The sequence below is a fragment of the Pseudochaenichthys georgianus genome, chromosome 16 (genome assembly GCF_902827115.2).
Source record: "Pseudochaenichthys georgianus chromosome 16, fPseGeo1.2, whole genome shotgun sequence".
Lineage (NCBI taxonomy): Eukaryota > Metazoa > Chordata > Actinopteri > Perciformes > Channichthyidae > Pseudochaenichthys > Pseudochaenichthys georgianus.
The window spans coordinates 40,836,148-40,860,222 of NC_047518.2; the positions used below are offsets into that span (position 1 = coordinate 40,836,148).

Below are 24,075 nucleotides of genomic sequence, written 5' to 3' on the forward strand. Positions count from 1 at the left end.
AATGGGGGCTATCCACCCTTATCCAAAAAGTAAAGTAATTCACACAGCCTCTTCTCTCTGTGAGGAGTAGCAGGTTCAGCTTTCAGAACACAGTAACAACAAACTAAAATGGCATTCATTTTTTTAAATATGTCGTGTAGTAATAGATATATTTATTTTTCTTCTCAAGAGAGGACCAGAATGTGTATTTTATGTTAGTATTTCAAAAAATCTCCAGGGGGAAAATCCCCCCCAGTGTTGGGTTTTCAGCATGTCAACTCTTTCACCTGTGGGGCAATTGCAGGATTGGCTCCAGGTCGCCCTTTTTATTTACTACAAGACAAATGTGCCTTTTTATTTCATACAGTTCAATTTGGATTGAGACAAGGAAATAATCTAAACCTCACGCGTGGCGTTTCACTGTCAAGGGGAGCGTGTATGTAATTACATTGCAAATACTGACTTGAGCTTCCCCACTGTATGGGTTAGCCCTACCATAGATTACCCAACAAAAATACTCTCTCGCAACTGCCGACCCGTATTGCGCAAGCGCAGATCTAAGATCCAGTAGAAATGATAAAAAAATAAAAGTCTGCTGCTTATTGTTCTACTAGGCCAAAATAGAGTCAAAGAGTATATGAGAGTGAGAGTGTGTTAATTAATATATTTGGCAGTTTGGAGTAAGTCTGTAAATGTGTTTGTGTGTGTGTGTTTCATGTATAGGCCTCTCACGATAATTCATTTTGTTGGATACATTTTCCCGGAAATTATTGCGATAAACGATAATATTGTCGGCACCGTTGTATGACCATTTTAGACCACTGACATAATGATAATATATAATAATAATTCAAGTACATCCTTTCAAACTGCCAGTCACATCCTCATGTAAATGGCAATTTATCGAGTTCATTTTTATTTATCGTACGATAAGTCAATTAATTGCTTATCGCGACAGGCACACAATAAAACAGTGGAAACAAACATGTGTTTGACTTTCATTAGTGAATGAAACTGTGTGCCCTTTATAGTCTGTGTCCAATATTGTGTATTTGTATATATTGTATATATATCCTAAGGTCCCGCTGCTGACATGACAGCAGTCATTTAGTAGAACCATTTAGTGCGCATATGTGTAATTAAACCCATGATATCAAAATCTCACTCCAGCCAGGTACCCCAGGTTGGCAACCTAAAAACATATCATATATATTATTCTGAAATTGACCAATCTGCACAAGGACTACTTTTACTTTTGGTACTTTTACTATATTTCGATGCTGATACTTTTCTACTTTTACTCGAGTAACATTTTGAATGTAGGACTTTTACTTGTAACAGAGTATTCCTACACTCTGGTACTTCTACTTTTACTCAAGTACAATATCTGAGTACTTCTACTTTTACTGTACAAGATCTGAGTACTTCTACTTTTACTCAAGTAAGATCTGAGTACTTCTACTTTTACTCAAGTACAAGATCTGAGTACTTCTCCTAACATCTGCATTTTTGTAATAGAACGGGCCTAACGAGTGACCGTTGCTTGTTTCTATAGTAACCCCTCACCCGCTTCTTGCTCTTCTCTCATTGGTGGATGCTCTCTGCTCACTTTCACTTTCTCTCCTCTGCTTCTGCTTACTGCGCATGCTCCGGATAGCGAATCGGCTCATTGACTATAGCTCAATAGTTTACTACTATTAGATCAATTTCTGAAACGCTATTTTACATCAAGCATGGGATGAAGGAGAGGCTGTAAAATACCCGGATTGTAGGCTACTGATGCAATTAGCTGTTTTTAGTTTTTTAAATCAAAAGTGAAAGTACTGTACTACAGTGTTTTTTTTGTGTTCGATAGAGGTTGTTTCACTTGATCTTTTAGTAACATAGGCCTACTAACAGTTAATCATCTAAAAACACTCTTTATTACAAAAAAACCCACTCTGTTCCTAAAAACACGGACACAGGAGGACTCCATAATGATGATTCAAGTCATTTTGTTTGGATACTTCCTGACGTGCGTTTCTGGTAAGATAACTCATGATGGCATATTGACGCAGCACTGAATGGACACTAAATGTACCTTCAGTTATGAATCTTGTCAAGAAATATGAATGTAACCTTAATGTAATTGGCACTAATTAAATGGAAAATGGAGATAGTGTTAACTTCCTACACTTACAATTAATTGTATCAAATAAACTGCTAATGTATGACCTAGAATAATTTAGTGCAGAGTGGATCATTTTAACATGCACAAATATGAAAAAGTAAATGTCATCAGATGTGTGAGAAGAAAGAGATGTTAGCAATACATAGGAGTTGAATTCAATGACTTGTCTTTATATAGAGTTTGTCAAATTTAATTAATCTGGAAATCAACATCTGCTTTTAAAATCAACACAACTAAAAATAATTTTAGGAAATATCTCAGAACTGTCAGGTAATCTGTCCCAGGTAATGTAAGGACATCATTAGGAAATAGTGGATCCATAAAATAAAGTCTTGCTTTTTGTTTATTAGTAGTCTTCTGTTATTCATTTACCTAATTATGTTAACAAAGTTAAATGTTATCCCCCACTTCTCGAGTAATAACTTGTCATTCATTAATTCTAGATGAGTCAACGTTTTCAAGTTTTATATTCCCTCTGTTCCTCAGGTGACGGGGTTGCGGATGTGGTTCTCTCTTGCACCCTGGTGGAGGAGGGGGTCGGGGTGGATGGGATGGGAGGCGGGTCTCAGTTCAGACGGACTCCAGCCACTCTCATCCTAAGAGACGTCCCAGTGGCTCCTGACCAATCCCTGGAGACGCTCACTCCGTTTGTCCCGCCTTCAATCCCTGACCCAGATGCCATCCTGTTAGAAGCCAAAGGTGGTTACTTCCTTCCTTTATATTAAAGAGTCCTCTCCTGCTGATGGTCAGGTGTATATCAGTATGTAGTGTCTCTACTTTAAAGAGTCCTCTCCTGCTGATGTTCAGGTGTATATCAGTATGTAGTGTCTCTACTTTAAAGAGTCCTCTCCAGCTGATGTGCAGGTGTATATCAGTATGTAGTGTCTCTACTTTAAAGAGTCCTCTCCTGCTGATGTTCAGGTGTATATCAGTATGTAGTGTCTCTACTTTAAAGAGTCCTCTCCTGCTGATGTTCAGGTGTATATCAGTATGTAGTGTCTCTACTTTAAAGAGTCCTCTCCTGCTGATGTTCAGATGTATATCAGTATGTAGTGTCTCTACTTTAAAGAGTCCTCTCCTGCTGATGTTCAGGTGTATATCAGTATGTAGTGTCTCTACTTTAAAGAGTCCTCTCCTGCTGATGTTCAGGTGTATATCAGTATGTAGTGTCTCTACTTTAAAGAGTCCTCTCCTGCTGATGTTCAGGTGTATATCAGCATGTAGTGTCTCTACATGTCTCCATGCTTTAATGTTCACAAAGCTCTTTATTTTTCTCATACTGCCTGTGCTGCAGCACCTCTTTTCACCCTCTGTCTGAAACCAGAGCCCAGTCTGCTCTGATTGGTTAGCTCTGTTGTGATACCGCTTAGAGATGTCCCGCCCCTTAGTCTATCACGTACAATGTGTTGGAGCGCTAGCCAATAGAAGCGCAAGTGTTACATAGTGATGTCAGTATGACCAACAAAGGAGTCCAATGGAGAAGTTTCATGTGTGTGTGCGGGAGAGGGAACACAGGGATGTTGGCCTTTGCAGACCATGTACATGCACACAAACCTATAGAACACTACAGGAAAGGGGAAAACCCCCCAAAAGCATAACGGTGCCTCTTTAAATGCCTCTTGTCCTTCCCTCTGTTGCAGTGTCGTCCCCCCAGATCCCTGATGCTCATGTGTTGCTCCACGCTGACTGCAATGAGCAGGAGGTGACGTGTGAACTGAGCCGTTACTCTCCTCATGGACCCCAGGAGGCTCAGGAAGCGACTCACTTCCTGGTGTCTCTGAGTGTGGAGGGAGGCGAGTTCAGCACTGCGTTCATTCTGCAGACTTCAGTGGTGGAGAGGGACCATTCGACCCTCATTCAAAAGAAACTGGGTCTACCTCTCAGTCCCTCGGGAACTCTTCTCACTGAAGGTTAGAACAATGTTTCATATCACTCTTTGTATTGCCTTCCATCAATAACATCCAGAGGTGGGAAGTAGTGGAGTACAAATACTTTGTTACTGCACATTTTTATGGTATCAGTACTTTACTCTGCTACTTATTTTCCTGACGACTTTTTACTTTTACTTCTTACATGTTGAACACAAATACTTGTATTTTCTACTTCTTACATGTTGAACACAAATACCTGTACTTTCTACTTCTTACATGTTGAACCCAAATACCTGTACTTTCTACTTCTCACATGTTGAACTCAAATACCTGTACTTTCTACTTCTCACATGTTGAACTCAAATACCTGTACTTTCTACTTCTCACATGTTGAACTCAAATACCTGTACTTTCTACTTCTTACATGTTCAACACAAATACCTGTACTTTCTACTTCTTACATGTTGAACCCAAATACCTGTACTTTCTACTTCTTACATGTTGAACTCAAATACCTGTACTTTCTACTTCTTACATGTTGAACTCAAATACCTGTACTTTCTACTTCTTACATGTTGAACCCAAATACCTGTACTTTCTACTTCTCACATGTTGAACACAAATACCTGTACTTTCTACTTCTCACATGTTGAACTCAAATACCTGTACTTTCTACTTCTTACATGTTGAACCCAAATACCTGTACTTTCTACTTCTCACATGTTGAACTCAAATACCTGTACTTTCTACTTCTTACATGTTGAACTCAAATACCTGTACTTTCTACTTCTTACATGTTGAACTCAAATACCTGTACTTTCTACTTCTTACATGTTGAACTCAAATACCTGTACTTTCTACCTCTCACATGTTGAACTCAAATACCTGTACTTTCTACTTCTCACATGTTGAACTCAAATACCTGTACTTTCTACTTCTTACATGTTGAACTCAAATACCTGTACTTTCTACTTCTTACATGTTGAACTCAAATACCTGTACTTTCTACTTCTTACATGTTGAACACAAATACCTGTACTTTCTACTTCTTACATGTTGAACACAAATACCTGTACTTTCTACTTCTTACATGTTGAACACAAATACCTGTACTTTCTACTTCTTACATGTTCAACTCAAATACCTGTACTTTCTACTTCTTACATGTTGAACTCAAATACCTGTACTTTCTACTTCTTACATGTTGAACTCAAATACCTGTACTTTCTACTTCTTACATGTTGAACACAAATACCTGTACTTTCTACTTCTTACATGTTGAACACAAATACCTGTACTTTCTACTTCTTACATGTTGAACACAAATACCTGTACTTTCTACTTCTTACATGTTCAACTCAAATACCTGTACTTTCTACTTCTTACATGTTGAACTCAAATACCTGTACTTTCTACTTCTTACATGTTGAACACAAATACCTGTACTTTCTACTTCTTACATGTTGAACTCAAATACCTGTACTTTCTACTTCTTACATGTTGAACTCAAATACCTGTACTTTCTACTTCTTACATGTTGAACCCAAATACCTGTACTTTCTACTTCTTACATGTTGAACTCAAATACCTGTACTTTCTACTTCTTACATGTTGAACCCAAATACCTGTACTTTCTACTTCTTACATGTTGAACCCAAATACCTGTACTCAGTGTTGGGAAAGTTCACTTTATACATGAACTAGTTCAGTTCACAGTTCTTTTTTCAATACGTTGCTGCGAGCTATTATTTGTCTCCTGTACGATGTTAATGGGATTTGGGTGGTAGTGGATCTGTTTTGGCGCTCTTTTTTATTCGCCACTCGCACATACCGTGAAAGGCTAGTCGTGTGCTTATTCTCAATGTGCCGTTTAAGGTTTGTTGTCGACGTCGTCGATGTACGGACTTGCTTTTTCAAACCGGGCGGACACAGTTTACAGGCAAACGTTAGATTTTTCCGTCCGAGTCAGTACTGACTTTAACGTAAAACTATTTAAAATGATCATACGCCGACGTCGTAGAGCAGGGGTCTTCAACTAAAATTCAACGAGGTCCAGTTAGAGAAAATGTCCCCATGCAAAGGTCCGGAACATCAAAATGTCTAACTTGCTTCATGAATTAGTGTGATATATATTGAAGTAGCCTGTAGCTTTATCAACATCTGTATGTAATCAACAGCTGACTGCCAATCAAATAAAGAAAGTACAATTCAAAAACAACAATATATATTGTCAATTAACATTAAATACTGTGGATATGTGTAATGTTCCTCTCGGGCTGCATTTACAAATAAACTAGAGAAAATAAATAAAATAGCTTTTGAAAATATATGCATCTTAAAAGTGCTTAATTTGAGATAAATACAATAAAGTGTAGCAGCAGCTTGAGTGTCCCTTTTTCTTTGTTAACCGTTTCACATCATGACTTAACAGTTTCAGCCGATTATAGAACAATATCAGTCTTTACACATCATAACAATTGAACAGTTTCAAAGTTTCTCTTTCTGTCCCTCTTATATTGCAGTCCCCCACTCACTTTTGTTAAATTCAGTGTGAGAATTGAGCTTGAGCTTGTCCTGCCAGGAGTTTGTAAATCTGGGCTGACATGGAGTCAAGTTGTACTTTTTACAGTATTACGGCTTCTACAGATGACGTTTTTTTATGGATTTTTTGTCAAAGCACTTAAGCTATTCATTGCTATCGGGATGTTAAGAGCATTCCATGGAATATAACAAAAAGTGTATCTCGAGCCGGTTTCTGAAACTTACCTACCCCACCTTTAAGTTAAAAATCAAGGGTTTTTATTATTATTCACAGCAGGGGTGGGGAACCTTTTTCCTTTCAATTTTTACAACATCCTCCGAGGGTCGTACAAATTATTGAACTCAACCTTTGCTTAAAATATTGAAGTTAAATGCATCAATCTGGTACACTTTGAGAGCAACATTAAGAGATCTATGGATACATCTCTCAACACCCATATGAAACAGAACTGTAAGCATATTTTTCTTTTTGGATATTTTACAAATCACTCCCCTTTTAAACTCTATTCTTGTTATTTTTAACAACTTTTTTGTTACTGTCATATAGTATTTTATACCTGTTTTTCATTTAGTCTCATTAATAACTATAATGATCATATCAAGGTGTGCCTTAACCTCACTGAGCTGAGGATATTTGAGCCTCTCAGGAGAGCTCTCTTCCACCTGGCTGTAGAAAAGCTCTTTAAATCCGTTAGCATAGCTAGCTAACCAGATGCTAACAACAACAGATCGCCACTGTGTTTACAACTAAAGACACAGCCACGCAAACACTGCGGCATGTGTACGGCTCCTTGTGGATTATTATCCTTATATGCAATATTTTAAGGGCTGGAGCGGCGTTCCGGTGCTCAGCACTCCTTTCAGACGAGACATATACCACGTGAAGACAGGTTACGCTCGTGTTGTGTTCAATGAACCTGTCCTTGGCCAGGAAAAACAGGAACTCGCTTGTTTAATTATTTTTGCGGTCTAGATTTCTTCTTCTTTTGTGAAGTGAGAAGTTGTCCGTCAGTCGAAAACTCTTCGGTTCTCCACGAATTACACAAGTCACCCAAATCAGCGTTAAAAAAGCGGGAGGCGCCGAAAAATCCCCTATTAATGTATTGATTATAGCTCGGGTCCGTATAGGTCGGCGTCTGGGTCCGGATCCGGACCGCGGTCCGCCTGTTGCCGACCCCTGCCGGAGAGTCTCTGAGCAAGTGCTGCTGCAGCTGCTCTCGGCTTCGTCCATACTAATTCATTCATTCATTCAATGCACGCCGGTTCCGCGGTTCCACATTGTTTGTTGTGAGGAGTCTGATATATTTATTATATTATATTTTAGTGCGACAGCCAGGGGTGACAGGCGCGTACGCGTCACAGGCAGTTTGCTGTTGCCAGATTGGGTGGTTTTCCGCATTATTTTGAAGCCTGTTTACGGTGTGTTTTAACTGGGTTTTCGGCTGAAAGGCATATGAAATCTGGCACACTTTTGAACGCCGTTATAATACAGTGCTGAGAATGAACGCACTTTTGAACGCCGTTATACAGCGCTGAGAATGAACGCGTTCTCAATTACGTTCATCTAGCGGAAATACAGTACGTTCAGTTCACGTTCGCCCAAAATATGAACGCGTTCATGAACGATCGTTCATTGAACGCGTTCAGGTACATCACTGCCTGTACTTTCTACTTCTTACATGTTGAACTCAAATACCTGTACGTTCTACTTCTTACATGTTGAATCCAAATACCTGTACTTTCTACTTCTTACATGTTGAACACAAATACCTGAACTTTCTACTTCTTACATTTTGAACACAAATACCTGAACTTTCTACTTCTTACATGTTGAACTCAAATACCTGTACTTTCTACTTCTTACATGTTGAACACAAATACCTGTACTTTCTACTTCTTACATGTTGAACCCAAATACCTGTACTTTCTACTTCTTACATGTTGAACACAAATACCTGTACTTTCTACTTCTTACATGTTGAACACAAATACCTGTACTTTCTACTTCTTACATGTTGAACTCAAATACCTGTACTTTCTACTTCTTACATGTTGAACTCAAATACCTGTACTTTCTACTTCTTACATGTTGAACTCAAATACCTGTACTTTCTACTTCTTACATGTTGAACCAAATACCTGTACTTTCTACTTCTACATGTTGAACACAAATACCTGTACTTTCTACTTCTTACATGTTGAACACAAATACCTGTACTTTCTACTTCTTACATGTTGAACCCAAATACCTGTACTTTCTACTTCTTACATGTTGAACTCAAATACCTGTACTTTCTACTTCTTACATGTTGAACTCAAATACCTGTACTTTCTACTTCTTACATGTTGAACTCAAATACCTGTACTTTCTACTTCTTACATGTTGAACTCAAATACCTGTACTTTCTACTTCTTACATGTTGAACACAAATACCTGTACTTTCTACTTCTTATATTTCTAACCCAAATACCTGTACTTTCTACTTCTTACATGTTGAACTCAAATACCTGTACGTTCTACTTCTTACATGTTGAATCCAAATACCTGTACTTTCTACTTCTTACATGTTGAACACAAATACCTGACTTTCTACTTCTTACATGTTGAACTCAAATACCTGTACTTTCTACTTCTTACATGTTGAACACAAATACCTGACTTTCTACTTCTTACATGTTGAACTCAAATACCTGTACTTTCTACTTCTCACATGTTGAACACAAATACCTGTACTTTCTACTTCTTACATGTTGAACACAAATACCTGTACTTTCTACTTCTTACATGTTGAACTCAAATACCTGTACTTTCTACTTCTTACATGTTGAACTCAAATACCTGTACTTTCTACTTCTTACATGTTGAACTCAAATACCTGTACTTTCTACTTCTTACATGTTGAACTCAAATACCTGTACTTTCTACTTCTTACATGTTGAACTCAAATACCTGTACTTTCTACTTCTTACATGTTGAACACAAATACCTGTACTTTCTACTTCTTACATGTTGAACCCAAATACCTGTACTTTCTACTTCTTACATGTTGAACACAAATACCTGTACTTTCTACTTCTTACATGTTGAACTCAAATACCTGTACTTTCTACTTCTTACATGTTGAACTCAAATACCTGTACTTTCTACTTCTTACATGTTGAACTCAAATACCTGTACTTTCTACTTCTTACATGTTGAACCCAAATACCTGTACTTTCTACTTCTTACATGTTGAACACAAATACCTGTACTTTCTACTTCTTACATGTTGAACCCAAATACCTGTACTTTCTACTTCTTACATGTTGAACCCAAATACCTGTACTTTCTACTTCTCACATGTTGAACCCAAATACCTGTACTTTCTACTTCTTACATGTTGAACCCAAATACCTGTACTTTCTACTTCTTACATGTTGAACCCAAATACCTGTACTTTCTACTTCTTACATGTTGAACCCAAATACCTGTACTTTCTACTTCTTACATGTTGAACCCAAATACCTGTACTTTCTACTTCTTACATGTTGAACTCAAATACCTGTACTTTCTACTTCTTACATGTTGAACCCAAATACCTGTACTTTCTACTTCTTACATGTTGAACTCAAATACCTGTACTTTCTACTTCTTACATGTTGAACTCAAATACCTGTACTTTCTACTTCTTACATGTTGAACACAAATACCTGTACTTTCTACTTCTTACATGTTGAACTCAAATACCTGTACTTTCTACTTCTTACATGTTGAACTCAAATACCTGTACTTTCTACTTCTTACATGTTGAACTCAAATACCTGTACTTTCTACTTCTTACATGTTGAACTCAAATACCTGTACTTTCTACTTCTAACATGTTGAACTCAAATACCTGTACTTTCTACTTCTTACATGTTGAACTCAAATACCTGTACTTTCTACTTCTTACATGTTGAACTCAAATACCTGTACTTTCTACTTCTCTCATGTTGAACTCAAATACCTGTACTTTCTACTTCTCTCATTTCCCAAACAGCTGGTTCCTTTAGTCTGAATGTGTGTTGGTGCGTGATCATTATTCTTTAGAGTCATTGCGTGCCTATTGGTTGGATCACGATCCGTGTATCCATCACTTCCTGGTCTTCTCTAAAGAAGAGGGACCAATGGAAACGTTGTCATGTTGCCGTTGGTCACCATGGAAACATTCATTAGCTAACAATGACATTATTGCTCTATTAATATAAAGGGAGGTCAGGTACTCTTTAAAACAGCTGGTAGTTATGGGTACTTTTTACTGAAGTACACTTCAAAGCCTCTTTACTTTGACTTGAGTAAAGAAGTTTAGTCAGTACTTCTACTTTCACTAGAGTATTTTTAAACACGAGTATCTGTACTTCTACTTGAGTAAAGGATGTGTGTACGTTTGCCATCTCACAACAGACTATTCTTTCTCTCTGTGTTCTGGCCTGCAGTGATCTTCCTGGTGTTTTCCCACATCAAGTCTGTGTCCGCTCGTCTGAGAGGAGACGTTCTGCTGTACTGCGGCTTCAGGCAGCAGGAGACCCCCTTAGCGCAGGAAGTGGCCGTTGAATGGCGACTGCAGCACCGGGGGAAAGGCTGGAAAGTGTTTGAAATGAAGACGAGGCTGGATGATGCAGAGGGGAGCACAGTGGGTGAGTGCTGCCACTGCTGCTCTGCTTTATCTGGATCAGGAATCCGTTTGACCGCAACGGAGATATTTACAGCGTGACAACAGCAAAGATGAAAAGTAAAAAAGAAAACAGCATTATAAAATTAAGTGGCAGCAAGTTACCATATAAAAGTAATTCAAAGTAAACTAGCTGCCACTAATAACTAGTCGAGAGTAAAAAGTGTGTGTGCGTGTGTGTGCGTGTGTGTGTGTGTGTGTGTGTGTGTGTGTGTGTGTGTGTGTGTGTGTGTGTGTGTGTGTGTGTGTGTGTGTGTGTGTGTGTGTGTGTGTGTGTGTGTGTGTGTGTGTGTGTGTGTGTGTGTGTGTGTGTGTGTGTGTGTGTGTGTGTGTGTGTGTGTGTGTGTGTGAATATCACAGAATAGTTGGGGTATTTAAACATTTAAAACAAACGTAATATCATTCAGAAATATGTCGTGATGTTATTTAATAAATGTGTTGTTGAACCACAATACATGGATGAGGTAACTGAGACATATCGTAACTTTGAGACTTGTGTTCGTCACCAGTTTGTGTGATTACTTTGGGATTGCATTCCTCTTAACCTCATAATAAATGGGTTGTTAAATTATAGTTTTTTTAACATTTAAGTAGTGAGATAGTTCAGTTCATAATTGGTCATCAATTTGTGTAGTTACTACTGTAGGAATTCATCTTGTATGTAACATTCAACAGCCTTAGCTAAGTATAAGAGTATAAGAGCATAAGAGCATAAGAGCATAAGAGCATAAGAGCATAAGAGAGGACAAGAAAGACACAGTGCAACAGAAAGCCGTCTCTCAATGAAGCCAGAAGATGGACCTCGAGTTGAGATTGTTTTCCTTCTCTGCGGTCAGTGCTGGCAGAACGGAAGGGTTCGAGCGTGAACGCCTCTCTGGTCGTCGGACGGGGAGACGCCTCGTTGACTCTGTCCCGGCTGAAGGCGCTGGACGAGGGGACGTACATCTGCACCGTCACCCTCGGGCCTTTCAACGCCCAGCAGGTCATCCAGCTGCACGTCACTCGTAAGTTCAAACCCAGACCAGACTCAGTTTTATCCCACAGGCAACAAGGCAAGGCACCTTGATACGCTTGTACTGTGCGATATGATGCAGTACTCGAGTATATATCAGTCACAAGATACAAGTACTCAAGCTTTGAGACTTTTTATGTACCTGATTATTTCCATTTCAGTTGTTCACTTATTATTTAGCACCTTTCAACACAAGGCAATTCAAAGTGCTGTACAAACATGAAAGACATTAAGACGTTTATTATAAAATGGCATTTAAAAACCCAAAGATAATAAAACATGGATAACAAAGGCACATGAATAAAGTGACAGAGCAGTGCAAGATACACACATCTGAAATGTTTAGCTCTGACTCAATCATTGCTCACTTTTTAGCAGAAATGCTATGACCTCACTTTCTTTCTACTTTAACGTACATTATTTAATTTCATATTCTGTTCTTGTATCATATTCTATTCACATGTATATAGACTTTTATTTGACATGTTGGAGGAGCTCGGGTCAGAAGAATGTCTTTGTTATTTCCGTAGCTTTGTGCATCTACAATAAAACCTTTGAATATATCAATTTATTTTGTTCTTTGTTTTCAGAACCTCCTGAGGTTTCCCTCTCAGAGGAGAAGTTTGTTTTAAAGGCGGACCTGCCCCAGACGCTGAGCTGCCACTGCTCTAAATATTATCCACTGGATGCTCAGGTCTGTCACGAGATGTTATAACAATTCAATGTTTTCCATTATTACTTGGATGCTTTTCAACCTTTGTGTTAATATTAACTTCACACACGTCTTTTGTTTCCGTCCGTGAGGAAAACAAACGGCTCAGAGCCTCAGGATACTGGAATCTGTATTTCTTAAATCTTTTTTCCTTCTAATTTTGTATTCTTTTCTAAATAACACCCTGTTATTTACTCAACAACAACAACACACAATTATCCTTGTTTTTATTTATTTGTTTAATTCCATAATCTCTGGCTTTTTTGTCGTCCGTCAGGAACTGAATTTCAAAATAACCGGAAACAGACGTAGGCCTATAAGGGACATGTCGAGCATCATTGCGATACACAGCCACTGAACTGATTACCCAAGATCCTCAGCTATGGTTTAAGCTCGCTGATTGGATGTTTTAGCCGCAATGCACGTTGGGATATGGTGTGAATGCGAGATGAAATCCGAAAAACTATATTAATTCAGTTTCTTATTATTATTCTTTTTTTGATCATTAAAAACTCACCTGTTCACCGTGGCCTTTGACCCCTGACCCATCACAGTCCCCCTGCTTCCACTCCTACTGTTCCTCCTAGGGTTATTAGTAATACTACTTTATTATTTGCCCCTCTTGTTCCCCATGTGAAGCGGCCTTGGGTCCCTTGAAAGGCGCTATTCAAATTGAATCCATTATTATTATTAATATTATAGCACAGTTTGATTAATTGATTGACAGGTCATATTTCTCTACTTTCTCCCTCCCTCCAGATTGCTTTTTTGTTAATTGATTTATGTTTTATGATATTTTGTGTATTTCACACTCTTTGTTTTATTTATTTCCGTTAAGTTTCTGGCTGTTGGTCTACTTCATTCCCTTTGTGTGTTCTGTTTTCTATTGTTAACCATTTTCTAACTGTAACTGAATGTGCTCTATTAATTCAGTTTCTTATTATTAAGATTATAGCACAGTTTGATTGGTTGATTGACTGATTGATTGGTTGACTAATTGATTGACTGATTGGTTGATTGATTGATTGACAGGCCGTCTCACTGTTCTCCCTCCTCTCAGATGGAGTGGTGGTCCCTCTCTCCTGAGGACTCAGAGCCCAAACTGCTCCTGGATCAGGGCTCTCTCTCCAGCCACCGGCAGCACGGAGACGGCTCCTACTCCCTGTCCTCTCACCTGTCTGTCCCCTCCAGCGTCTCCCCGGGGACCAGGCTCACCTGCAGGGTGTCCCACCAGGCCCTGGACGCCCCTGTGTCTCTCACTGTTGTGGTAGAAAGTCCAACACAAGGTGATAATGTGTGGCTGTTGCTGTGATGTTGTATGTTTCAGAAACCCTCTTGTTTCACAGCAGCAGGGTTTAAGACACCCAGCTTTTCACTTTGCCATCAGGACATTTCCATTTGAATGACACAAAACCAGTATCAATACCAAACCTCCATGTTAACTTACCCATATTTAAAACAATTGAGCAATTTGGCATCAACAAAGTATGACTAATCTTGTTTTATCTAATATAAGTTTCAAATATTATATAAAAATACAATAAATGTGTCATGATCATAGCTGTATTTTTGTAATAGCTTCAATGTCATGTGACCCGGTGACTCCAAATCCACACCAGATAATATTACTACACCAGACAAATAGGGCAAAACACATTTTAATTTAATTGAACTTTTCCTTAATTTAAATATGATCAAATATAACACACCTCCTTTTTGGGGAATTTTAAGTGTTTTTATGACTAATGGTCATTTGTATTTGTCCTACCCCACCTCCCTTATATTGTACAGCCACTTTGATTCCTAGAAAAGCGCTATTAAAATATGATGTATAATTATTGCATTGTAGTCCACTCTATATTTAATCGGAAAGTGTGTCATCAAATATGTTGTGTCTTGAGAGTTGCTTCACATTCCATACTGCGTGTCTTCTCTCTTCAGGCTCCTACTGGTGGGTCCTGGGCTTCCTGATCGTCAGCGTGCTGTTCTTCCACCAGGTCATGACATAAATAAGGATTTATTCTAATGGATAGTCCTGACTTTAAACTGAGCCCAGAGACATTTCCTGTTGTGAGTCTGTAAGTTATTATTAATGTTATAAGAAGATATCGCTGGTTCTTTCCACTCGAGGGGTTAGACTTTCTTTTTGGATATAGTATTCCTGTTCTTGCACTATTTCTTTTTAACCCTCCTATTGTCTTCGTTTCCCCGTTACTTTGGTGTTCGCGGTCACATCTGACCGGTCCTGTTTTAACTGCTATGGCATTAACACAAAACCATCAATCATCACCACATTTCATTTAACACCCTTTCAAACTGTACATGTTGTGTCAGACTACTGGTACACATGAACACAGACACTGAACATGTAATGCGTGTGCCAGGTGTGATCCATGTGGGGGGGTGGGCACATAAGGGACACACACACACACATCTAGAGAGAGAGAGAGAGTGTGTGTGTGTGTGTGTGTGTGTGTGTGTGTGTGTGTGTGTGTGTGTGTGTGTGTGTGTGTGTGTGTGTGTGTGTGTGTGTGTGTGTGTGTGTGTGTGTGTGTGTGTGTGTGTGTGTGTGTGTGTGTGTGTGTGTGTGTTGATCTGATCTGATCTGATCTGATCGGTTACTAATTCCTTTTCTTTATGGCGGTCATTTTTGACGGGGAACACCATGGCTGTTACAAAGTTGACTAAATCATCCAAGATGCAATGAAAGTGGTGATCAGCCATTTTATATGTTCAAATGTTTAATGTGAAGGATATCATGAAGCCTTGATGCAATCGAATGTAAAACAAAAAAGTTAAGAATGATGAAAGTAGTAAATCGGTCAGATTTGACCCGAAGACAACAGGAGGGTTAATTTGGTATTTGTATTTGTTTGTTGTCTTTTATGTTATGGCTTTTTTTTGTGCTTGATTTTCCATTTGGTTTCTCTCTTTGTAATTTACTTTTCACAATGAAGGATTATGTGACTCAACCAGATTGATTGAGGTGTTTGACGTGATCTTCTTCAGTACAGTTCTCGTGTAATATGTGTGAGCTTTGTAAGAACTGGCATCACTGGGAGTATATTGAGAAAGAAACCAGCTCTAAAATGTCTCGACGCGTCATGAGAATAAAACAAAGGTCAGTTGTGTTGATGATTTATTTATTGGCATCAGCAAAAGTGGTAAGCATGCATTTTGCTTTTCAGTTGCATCTTCTTACTGCATTTCCAAAACATGTTCTCTTATCTCCCGTGGTAACAACCTGACAACATCGCTGCGCAATATCATCAGACAACTAACTGCTACATTATGCATCTTCATTTAATCAACTCTCAAAATTAGCTTTTACTTTGACACCCCCCCATAAAACCTGAAAGTTCATAAACACATGTTCAGGAGAATAATCTGACACGTGTGCTAACGATCAATCCATACGAGACTACATGGTTTTTACAGCTCACTATAGAAGCAGTTGTTTGCCGTCTGAGAATATAATTTTGAAAGTGAAATTAATCAAATGTTGGCAAACTCTTGAGTTGCTTAAGCATTGTTTTTTAAGATCAGAAAGACATATACACAGGTCGAGAAAACCACTAACAAAATCAAATGTACAATCGGCAGTTGGGTTCAGAAATGGCAGATACACAGATCACACAAAAAGGCAAAACTATGGACACGGTTTGCCATGCAAGTTAGAAACAAACACCATGTTGCATCTCTGCAGGTGGGTCTGTTTGTTAAGTGAGGGGGGCGGGAGGTGGGTTTCTAAATCATGTCCTTTCCCCGTTTCCCTGCAACATCAAACTAACTTATTATTTCAGCACAACTTGTAAAAAAGTTGGCTTTTCTACCAGTTTTCTTTTTTTAAATGTGACGCTTCACTTCCACCTGTCTATGGCTGTGTCCAAGTCGGAGTACAGAGTCCTCCTTCAGTTCGTGTGTACAGTAGATTGTCTGCTTTTGATAGCTGTGCACATCAATATGACACTTAGCATAACAGTAACATGCTCCCACCTGCGGTACTCAAACCAAGGGCAAAAGAAGCACAGGTATGCAAGTCACTTATCAATCATTGCTTATGTGTCCAGAATTTGAACTCCAGATGTTGCTTTTTCAAAAGAAGGAAACATTCTTTCTACTTTTCTGAATAACTTCCCTTTTTTACATTTGTCCTCTTATCATAATTACTGAATGCTGCAGAAAGGAAACCAATAAAACCAGCTATCTCCAAAAAACACTACTTGCTACAATACTTTGGATCACAAACAAACAAACACACACACACACACACAACAAAAATGCTTTTCTAATCTTAATCTATCATGACCGTGTGTTAGTAACTAGGGGTGATGGGAGCGTTGTGAGAGAAGCAGTCGGTTAGTATCAACTTACAAATGTAGGAACGTCCAAAAAAGGTGATGTGAACAAGCTTTGGCGTATATCTGGGGTCGAAAGGACTGCCAACTGCTGTTCAGTCTCCCTGCACACACTCACCGTCTGCACATGGTACACCCCCCCTCATGGTACACCCCCCTCATGGTACACCCCCCTCATGGTACACCCCCCCTCATGGTACACCCCCCCCTCATGGTACACCCCCCCTCTCATGGTACACCCCCCCTCTCACAGCCATGTTTTACAGGACTTAGCCTCGTGTGTCACAAGAATTGTCTCCCTCCCTTCTTCCTCTTTCCCTCCGCCTGATGCGTCCTTCAATAATACATGAGGGGCAGAGGCAGGACGCCAACACAGTGGAAGAAAGCAACAAGGAGAGAGGGAGAGAGGGAGGGAGGGAGGGAGGACACACCTATAAACTCTACTGTCGTCACGTATAAGTGCGAGATGGTTTGATGGAAGACTGTGAAGAGAGGAAGGATAAAAGGGGAGGAGTGGCGCTTGGGTATCTTTTTTTTCTGCTCTTTCCTCTCATATCGTTCTCAAGTCCATATCCATCTGTATTGATGGGCTGAGCTCAGTAGAAGAAGTACACTGTGAGGAGGAAGAGGAGGAGAGAGGAAGTCATTAGTCTAATGGACCTGGCAATACATCAGAACAGGGAGACAGCTGAGCTCTCCTTATGTTGTGTTGACAGGTTTGCTTTTAGTAAAGAACTGCTACATCTGAATTATAACCATAATTTACTGTCAAGAATAATGGTCGGGCAACCCTGACCCTGTACAATTAAAGAGGCCCTGCTATGCTTTTGCCTATAGGTTTTAGTGCATGTAAATGGTCTGCAAAGGCTCAAATCCCCGCCTTGCCTGAATCACAATCCAACATATTGTACGAGAGACTAAGAGGTGGGACATCTCTAAGATGCTGCCCAATCACAACAGAGCCGGCCAGCTAACCAATCAGAGCAGACTAGGCTCTGGTTTCAGACAGAGGGTGAAAAGAGGTGCTTAATTAGCATACCCCTTTAACAAGTCTATACAGTATATTATCATTCATTGTGTAACTAATACCGGATTACTTTCTGCTGCTGTGATGGAAATAGATTGTATAGCCGAGTGATTTGTTTAACAATAAACTCCAGTTGACTTTCCCAAATTCTTTTTTCTTTTCTTTTTAAAACGCATCGGTCACAGCCTCTGCAGGGGGAGCATGGAAGTGACCATTCACAACGAAAGTGATTTTTAAAATGATTATATAAATACTGTTCTTAACAATATGTCATCATTCATATTATTATTATTATTCTAATTATACATAATTAAATAAAAACTCAACGGCTCCAACAATATGAGTAATTGCCATTTACAGAATAACATTAATATTATTCTTCCTCTGTTGCCGAGAGGAATCTAAAACAAACACTTAATCTGCTTTTTTAATACTCTTATCTGTTTATAAAAGCTTACAAATCTGTCGTTCAATAAATCAAGCAGTATTTGTATTACAGTGAAGATGCTACTCACAGAATAGTATTCCAACCACAATGACTCCGATGATCCCCATCATGATCATCATCTGGAAGGAGAAACAAAGATTTAAGTGACGTTTTAAACCCTTAAGGGACATTTAAGACGGACTGTATCGAGCGCAGTGCCTGCAGAGAAGAAACAACAGAACATGGATCGCCTTGTAGTCTGTCGTGAAACTCTCCATATGTTCCCTGAAGCGTCTGCTCCGGTTCCACAGCAGCTCATTAACAGATCAGTGTGTGGAGAGCAGGGTCCTCGGAGCAGACCCTGCGTGTTCGCCTCAGCGCACCTCAGCATGACGGCTTTAAAAGACGAGAGCTGAGGATCTCATTCTCACAAAAAGCCCTTTCAATTACTTATTGTAAATGCAGACATGATTCACGATGATTTCAGTCAAAAGGAATCGCCCAGAGACGTTACACATATTTATCATATTGATAATCGTCTGTATTTAAACACGACCTCATTATATTGTTCATTTAATGTAATACTTGCATGATGTATTCCTTTCATACGTGTCCTCTAGCCCTATCCTGTGTTCCCTTCCCTCTTATTGCTGCTCTGACACCCGACAGGGATCAATAGAGGTTTTATTTAAGTGCCCACCTTGCAGTTCTTCCACCAGTACTTGTTCTTTAGCTTAGCTGCGCAGCTTTCAAACTGGGAGGCCCCGGCTTGGAGAGCATCCGCTCTGTCATCCAGCTCCGAGAGCTTCTGGTCCCTTTCCAAAACCTTGTCCACGTTCACGCGCATGATGTCCACCACCTGGCCCACAGCAGCGAGGATGAGACGGCATTTGGCAGCGGTTAGGGAAGAAGAAAGAGAGAGAGGGCGACAAGGGGGGTTATAGAAAAGCTTCAGGAACCAAAGGTGTTCTTGTCCTATGCGCGATAGCTGCAGCGTGGGAATACACGTCAAACAGGGCTACGTGTGTGCAATGGATAAGTAAACGATGTGCATGTAAGATAGAAGGAAGGACGCTAAATATCATAAATGAGAAGTAGTTGCATCCATGTGCGAATAATTTTGAAAGAAGATTTGATAAATAAGAGCAACAACAAAGCGTGTTGTCCTGTGTGTCCCTCGTAGAGTAGCATTAACAGTAAGTCCACATGAGTGAGACAGCACTTGGCCGCGCTGAGGAGAGACGTGATGACAAGGGGGGATGCAAAGGTGTTCCTGTCAAACGCACGATTAGCTACAGTGTAGTCGTTGGGAATAAGAGCCCCAGGCACTTCTAACAGTGCGACATACAAAATACTTAAAACATGAAAGAAATAAGGAAGTACAAGTGATGTAATAATGAAAGAAATATGCAGGACTAAGTAAAACTATGTAAGACAGCAGGAAGGACGCTAAATATAATAAGAGTGTTAAGAAGTCGTTGCACCCATTTGCTAATTATTTTTGGCAAATATATAAAAAATAAGAGCAGCAACAAATCATTTTAGAAGCGCGGTACGTTAACAGTAAGTCATGATTCAACTGCTTTTATTTTGATGCCTTGAATGTAACATCTAGCTCTGGCCTGGTTCAGCTCACCTCATCCACTTGGGTCTGTGTCTGCTGTAGCCTGCGGTTGCTGGAGGTGTTGGGGGGGGCGGGAGGTCCTCCGCCGGGGGCTCCATCGGGCCCGGGGGCTCCTGGAGCGGCAGCATCTGCAGACCTGGGAGGAAGAGGAACGAGGAAGAGGAACTGACGTGAAGAGGTGTTCGGAGGATGGGTGCATGTATGAGAGCTTTATTGTAATCCAATAAGGAAAGTGCTGAAAATAAGATTCTCCTGTAAAGAAGGACACGAGGAAATAGGCCTCTTTTTCTTGTCATGGAGGAGGGATGAAGCCACCACATACAAAAAGTAGGAAATTGCTTAGTATGCATTGGAGTGGATAAGGGGGAGGAATGCAGATGCAATTGGATTAAAGGAAATATAGGCCACGGCTCCGAAGAAGAAAGAGAAAGTCCTGGTTTTATGACAGGGGAGAGAAAGAGGAAGCTCCTGTGATGGATTACAGACCAAAAAAGGAAAGCAGGAGTGTCAATGTTGGAAAAGGGGAAAGGGTTAAATGAGTGGGGGGAGAGGAGGGGGTTTCAAACTGAGCAATGCACAGTTTAAGATAAATCACATTTACTGCAGGGCTTAAAAATGATTTAGCAAAACATGAATTTCCATTGACATGAGCAGGTGATGGTGGTGACCTCAAACCCTCTGACCCACAATATGCTGACTAACACATTTATTCCATTGTTAAATCTCTGTTTTATCTTTAAAGAAAAGTCAATGTAAACTACACCTAAGGCTTCACGGAGGCAGCAGTCCACCCATGAATGCATAATTTAGTGCTGGTGTGACGGAACATTTCACTTGCGTCAGCAAAATCCATCAAGCTGAAAGAAATCACTTCAGTTTCCAACCCCCCACCAGAGAAAAACATACACGAAAATAACCTGGTTTGAATATATATTTAAACAGAGTATGTTTAATCGGTATTTGTAATGATGCTATGGGGAAAAGAGCGCAGCAGGAAAGCCGCATTAATACTCACATCTTCTATGCAGCTGTTTGACTCACAGACAGGAGGAGAGGGAGGCTCTGAAGTACAACCCGAAAATAAGAAGCAAGAAAAAAACAGGAAAGATCACAGGGGGAAAAAACAAGACAAGGATTTCTAGGCACTGCTCCAAAGGAAAGTCAGAGAAATTCAGTTAGCGAAGCGAATAAAGTGCCGCGCGGACAGCAAACAGGCGGAGGGTCTTTGCGCAGTGATCTTCTAGCGATGCATTTATACTGCAAGTCGTCAGCAAAGTACCGCAATACACCGAGACACGTAAAGGGCCGGGCGATAATTCACTGTGAGGTTGCACGGGCGAGCAGGAAGTGAAGTGGAGCGATGCGAGCTCAGGAGAAAAGTACTTCTAAATGATAATCCATGTAAGAGAGAGGGATCCGCGGAGGGTTATTATATTCCTGCAGGGCTGCATGCAGCTCCTCCGGTCCTGATGCTGAGAGGACGCGCTGATTGGCTGCTGGATGTTGAGTTTCCTCTTCTAAAAGCTACTGGCAAAAACATGCAATTTCAAGATGAAAGGGGAAAAAGTCCAGTCATGTGAAATGAGTTGTCTTTCTGTTGATGTCTGTCACCCCCTACCCCTCTCTCGCTTTCTCCGTGCGCCTTATGTGAAGTGCGGTAGTTTGGGTTGTGTGTGTGCTGCAATAATGCGTCTCTCCTCCTGCCTTTCTACACTTGGACTCGTAACGACAGTGCGGTACCCCCCCCCCCTCCCTTTCCTCCCTCACCTCCTCCCCCCTCCCTCGCTGCCTGCACACTTTGCAGTACTGCAGCTCTCTTTGTGGGGCAGGACGACACTGCGGTACAGTGGAGAAGCTCCTCAGCGCAGGGCCGTGTGCACACTGTAACACTGGGGAGGCCCTGACCTGTGCGATACAACCCGTGTGCAATATGTGCTGTTGACTAAAATAGGGTTTGTTTTGTTTTTAATGCATTCTGTATTGTATTAGTTTTTTTTTTTGTATGTCTGAAATGCTTTCGCTCGCAGGCTTCAATAAATAGTAAATAGTAAAATAGTAAAAGCATTTGACAGAATTGAACGATCAATAAACACCTTCAGTCTTGCCTTATGCATTGGTGGCATGATGTGTGTTCAATAAAACTTGATTTATATTGCAATTTTTTACATTTTACATTTAATACAAGATAACACAAAGAGCTTTTTCAGTTTTTTATGAAGTTATAAACTTTGTGGTTTTATGGAGAACATATTACATGTTTTTCATTTATTTAGATACAATTTTTTCATTGATATAAACTCTTCAGGAAAATGAAAAAACATCACAGATGCACTTTGTGACAAAAACTAAATAGATAATCTTGTCTAAATAATTCTTTGTACTTTGGATGCCTAAGAGAACATTTCAATTTTAGACGAGCGTTTACCAACCTTTTTAACTAGTGATCTTTTTCAAGAGAAGATTTTTTCACAGGTACCAAATGTCTGAGTTACAACTAGGTTTTAGAGAATAACTAATCAGTCTTTCACGATAACTAAAAACAGGGTATCTGCAGGAATCCTGAAGTCAAATGTAATACCTTTTAAGACCCTTTCCATACATTTGAAGACCTCATCGCCGCTTGGAGTTCTGACCGGTTACCTTGGCGACACACTTTACCTCACATTGACTATATACAGTATTGATTGTACTTCCTCCTTATCTTCCAACCATTTGGACGCAGACTTGCATTCCCCCATAACGATGTTGCTTAGCAACGGGCGTAAACGGACCTTCGCGCTATCAAGCAGTGAGCGTGCGACGTCCTGTTCAGATGACGTCAAACCCAACGGGATGCCATCAATAAACTACAGAATCACACGCCACACCTACGCCATGAGTACATTCAGGCAGACTGTAGAACACAACCTCTTTGGACAATTTATAGACTTATTGAAAACAAGCTACAAAATGTAACACCTTGGAAAATGCGTTTAATACTTTTTAATAGCCTTAATTTTCGCTAAATTGATTTATCAACTTTTAAGACCCTCTGAAAAAAGCATAGATTTTGCAAAAGGGCACAGAAAAGCACAATTTGTATTGCAGATACATGTATTTTGTTAGGTCAAGACCAGAGATGGGGTCATTACTAAACAAATGTAATATATTACATATTACTTTAAAAAAAAGTTATATATTACACTACTTACTATCTACATAAAGTAACTCGTTACTTTACTCGCCGAGCACGTACGAACTGCGCATGCGTGAGTGGCAATAACTCTCCTTACCAGCAGGCGGCGGTAGTGTGTATTCGTCATTCAAAACAGGCAACAACCGGAAGATAGAGAAGAAGAACAGACTACGTGATATAAACAAACAACAAATAGCTTCACCTTAGCATGTGTTCTTTGCAGGTGTGTGTTGAGGTTTGACGTGGTGTTTACAGCAGTGGATAACCGCTTCTGGCCTGGACACCTCACCGTCACGTTCCTGTCTATTCTTCGGACGAACTCAAAATAATGGGCATACCTCCACCCCTCGAAAGTTATCGCTGACTCAGCCATGTTTATGCAGCACTGCACGTGGAGATGTGGACGCGCAAGTCGCGCAGATTACGTACATATAAACCTGCGGCAGAAACCCCTCTTGTCTGTCAGTGTGATGACTGATTTTAATAAG

The 24,075-nt window shown here is 39.9% G+C and overlaps 2 protein-coding genes across 2 annotated transcripts; one reads left to right on the top strand and one right to left on the bottom strand.

Moving 5' to 3' along the window:
* The first annotated feature begins 1,613 nt into the window (after positions 1 to 1,613).
* On the top strand, positions 1,614 to 17,246 carry tapbpl (TAP binding protein like). Its single transcript, XM_034102506.2, has 8 exons — positions 1,614 to 2,004; positions 2,636 to 2,848; positions 3,790 to 4,059; positions 11,017 to 11,217; positions 12,089 to 12,256; positions 12,855 to 12,958; positions 14,037 to 14,262; positions 14,918 to 17,246. Exons 1-8 carry the CDS (start codon positions 1,956 to 1,958, stop codon positions 14,983 to 14,985), a joined length of 1,299 nt encoding a protein of 432 aa, XP_033958397.1. The 5' UTR covers positions 1,614 to 1,955; the 3' UTR covers positions 14,986 to 17,246.
* Positions 17,247 to 17,560: 314 nt separating this feature from the next.
* LOC117461152 (vesicle-associated membrane protein 1-like) lies at positions 17,561 to 22,151 on the bottom strand. The gene is made up of 5 exons (XM_034102898.2): positions 21,428 to 22,151; positions 20,425 to 20,548; positions 19,489 to 19,647; positions 18,877 to 18,928; positions 17,561 to 17,947 (listed from the first exon to the last, which is right to left on the bottom strand). Coding segments are annotated over exons 1-5 (354 nt in total). The 5' UTR covers positions 21,430 to 22,151; the 3' UTR covers positions 17,561 to 17,930.
* Positions 22,152 to 24,075: the final 1,924 nt, after the last annotated feature.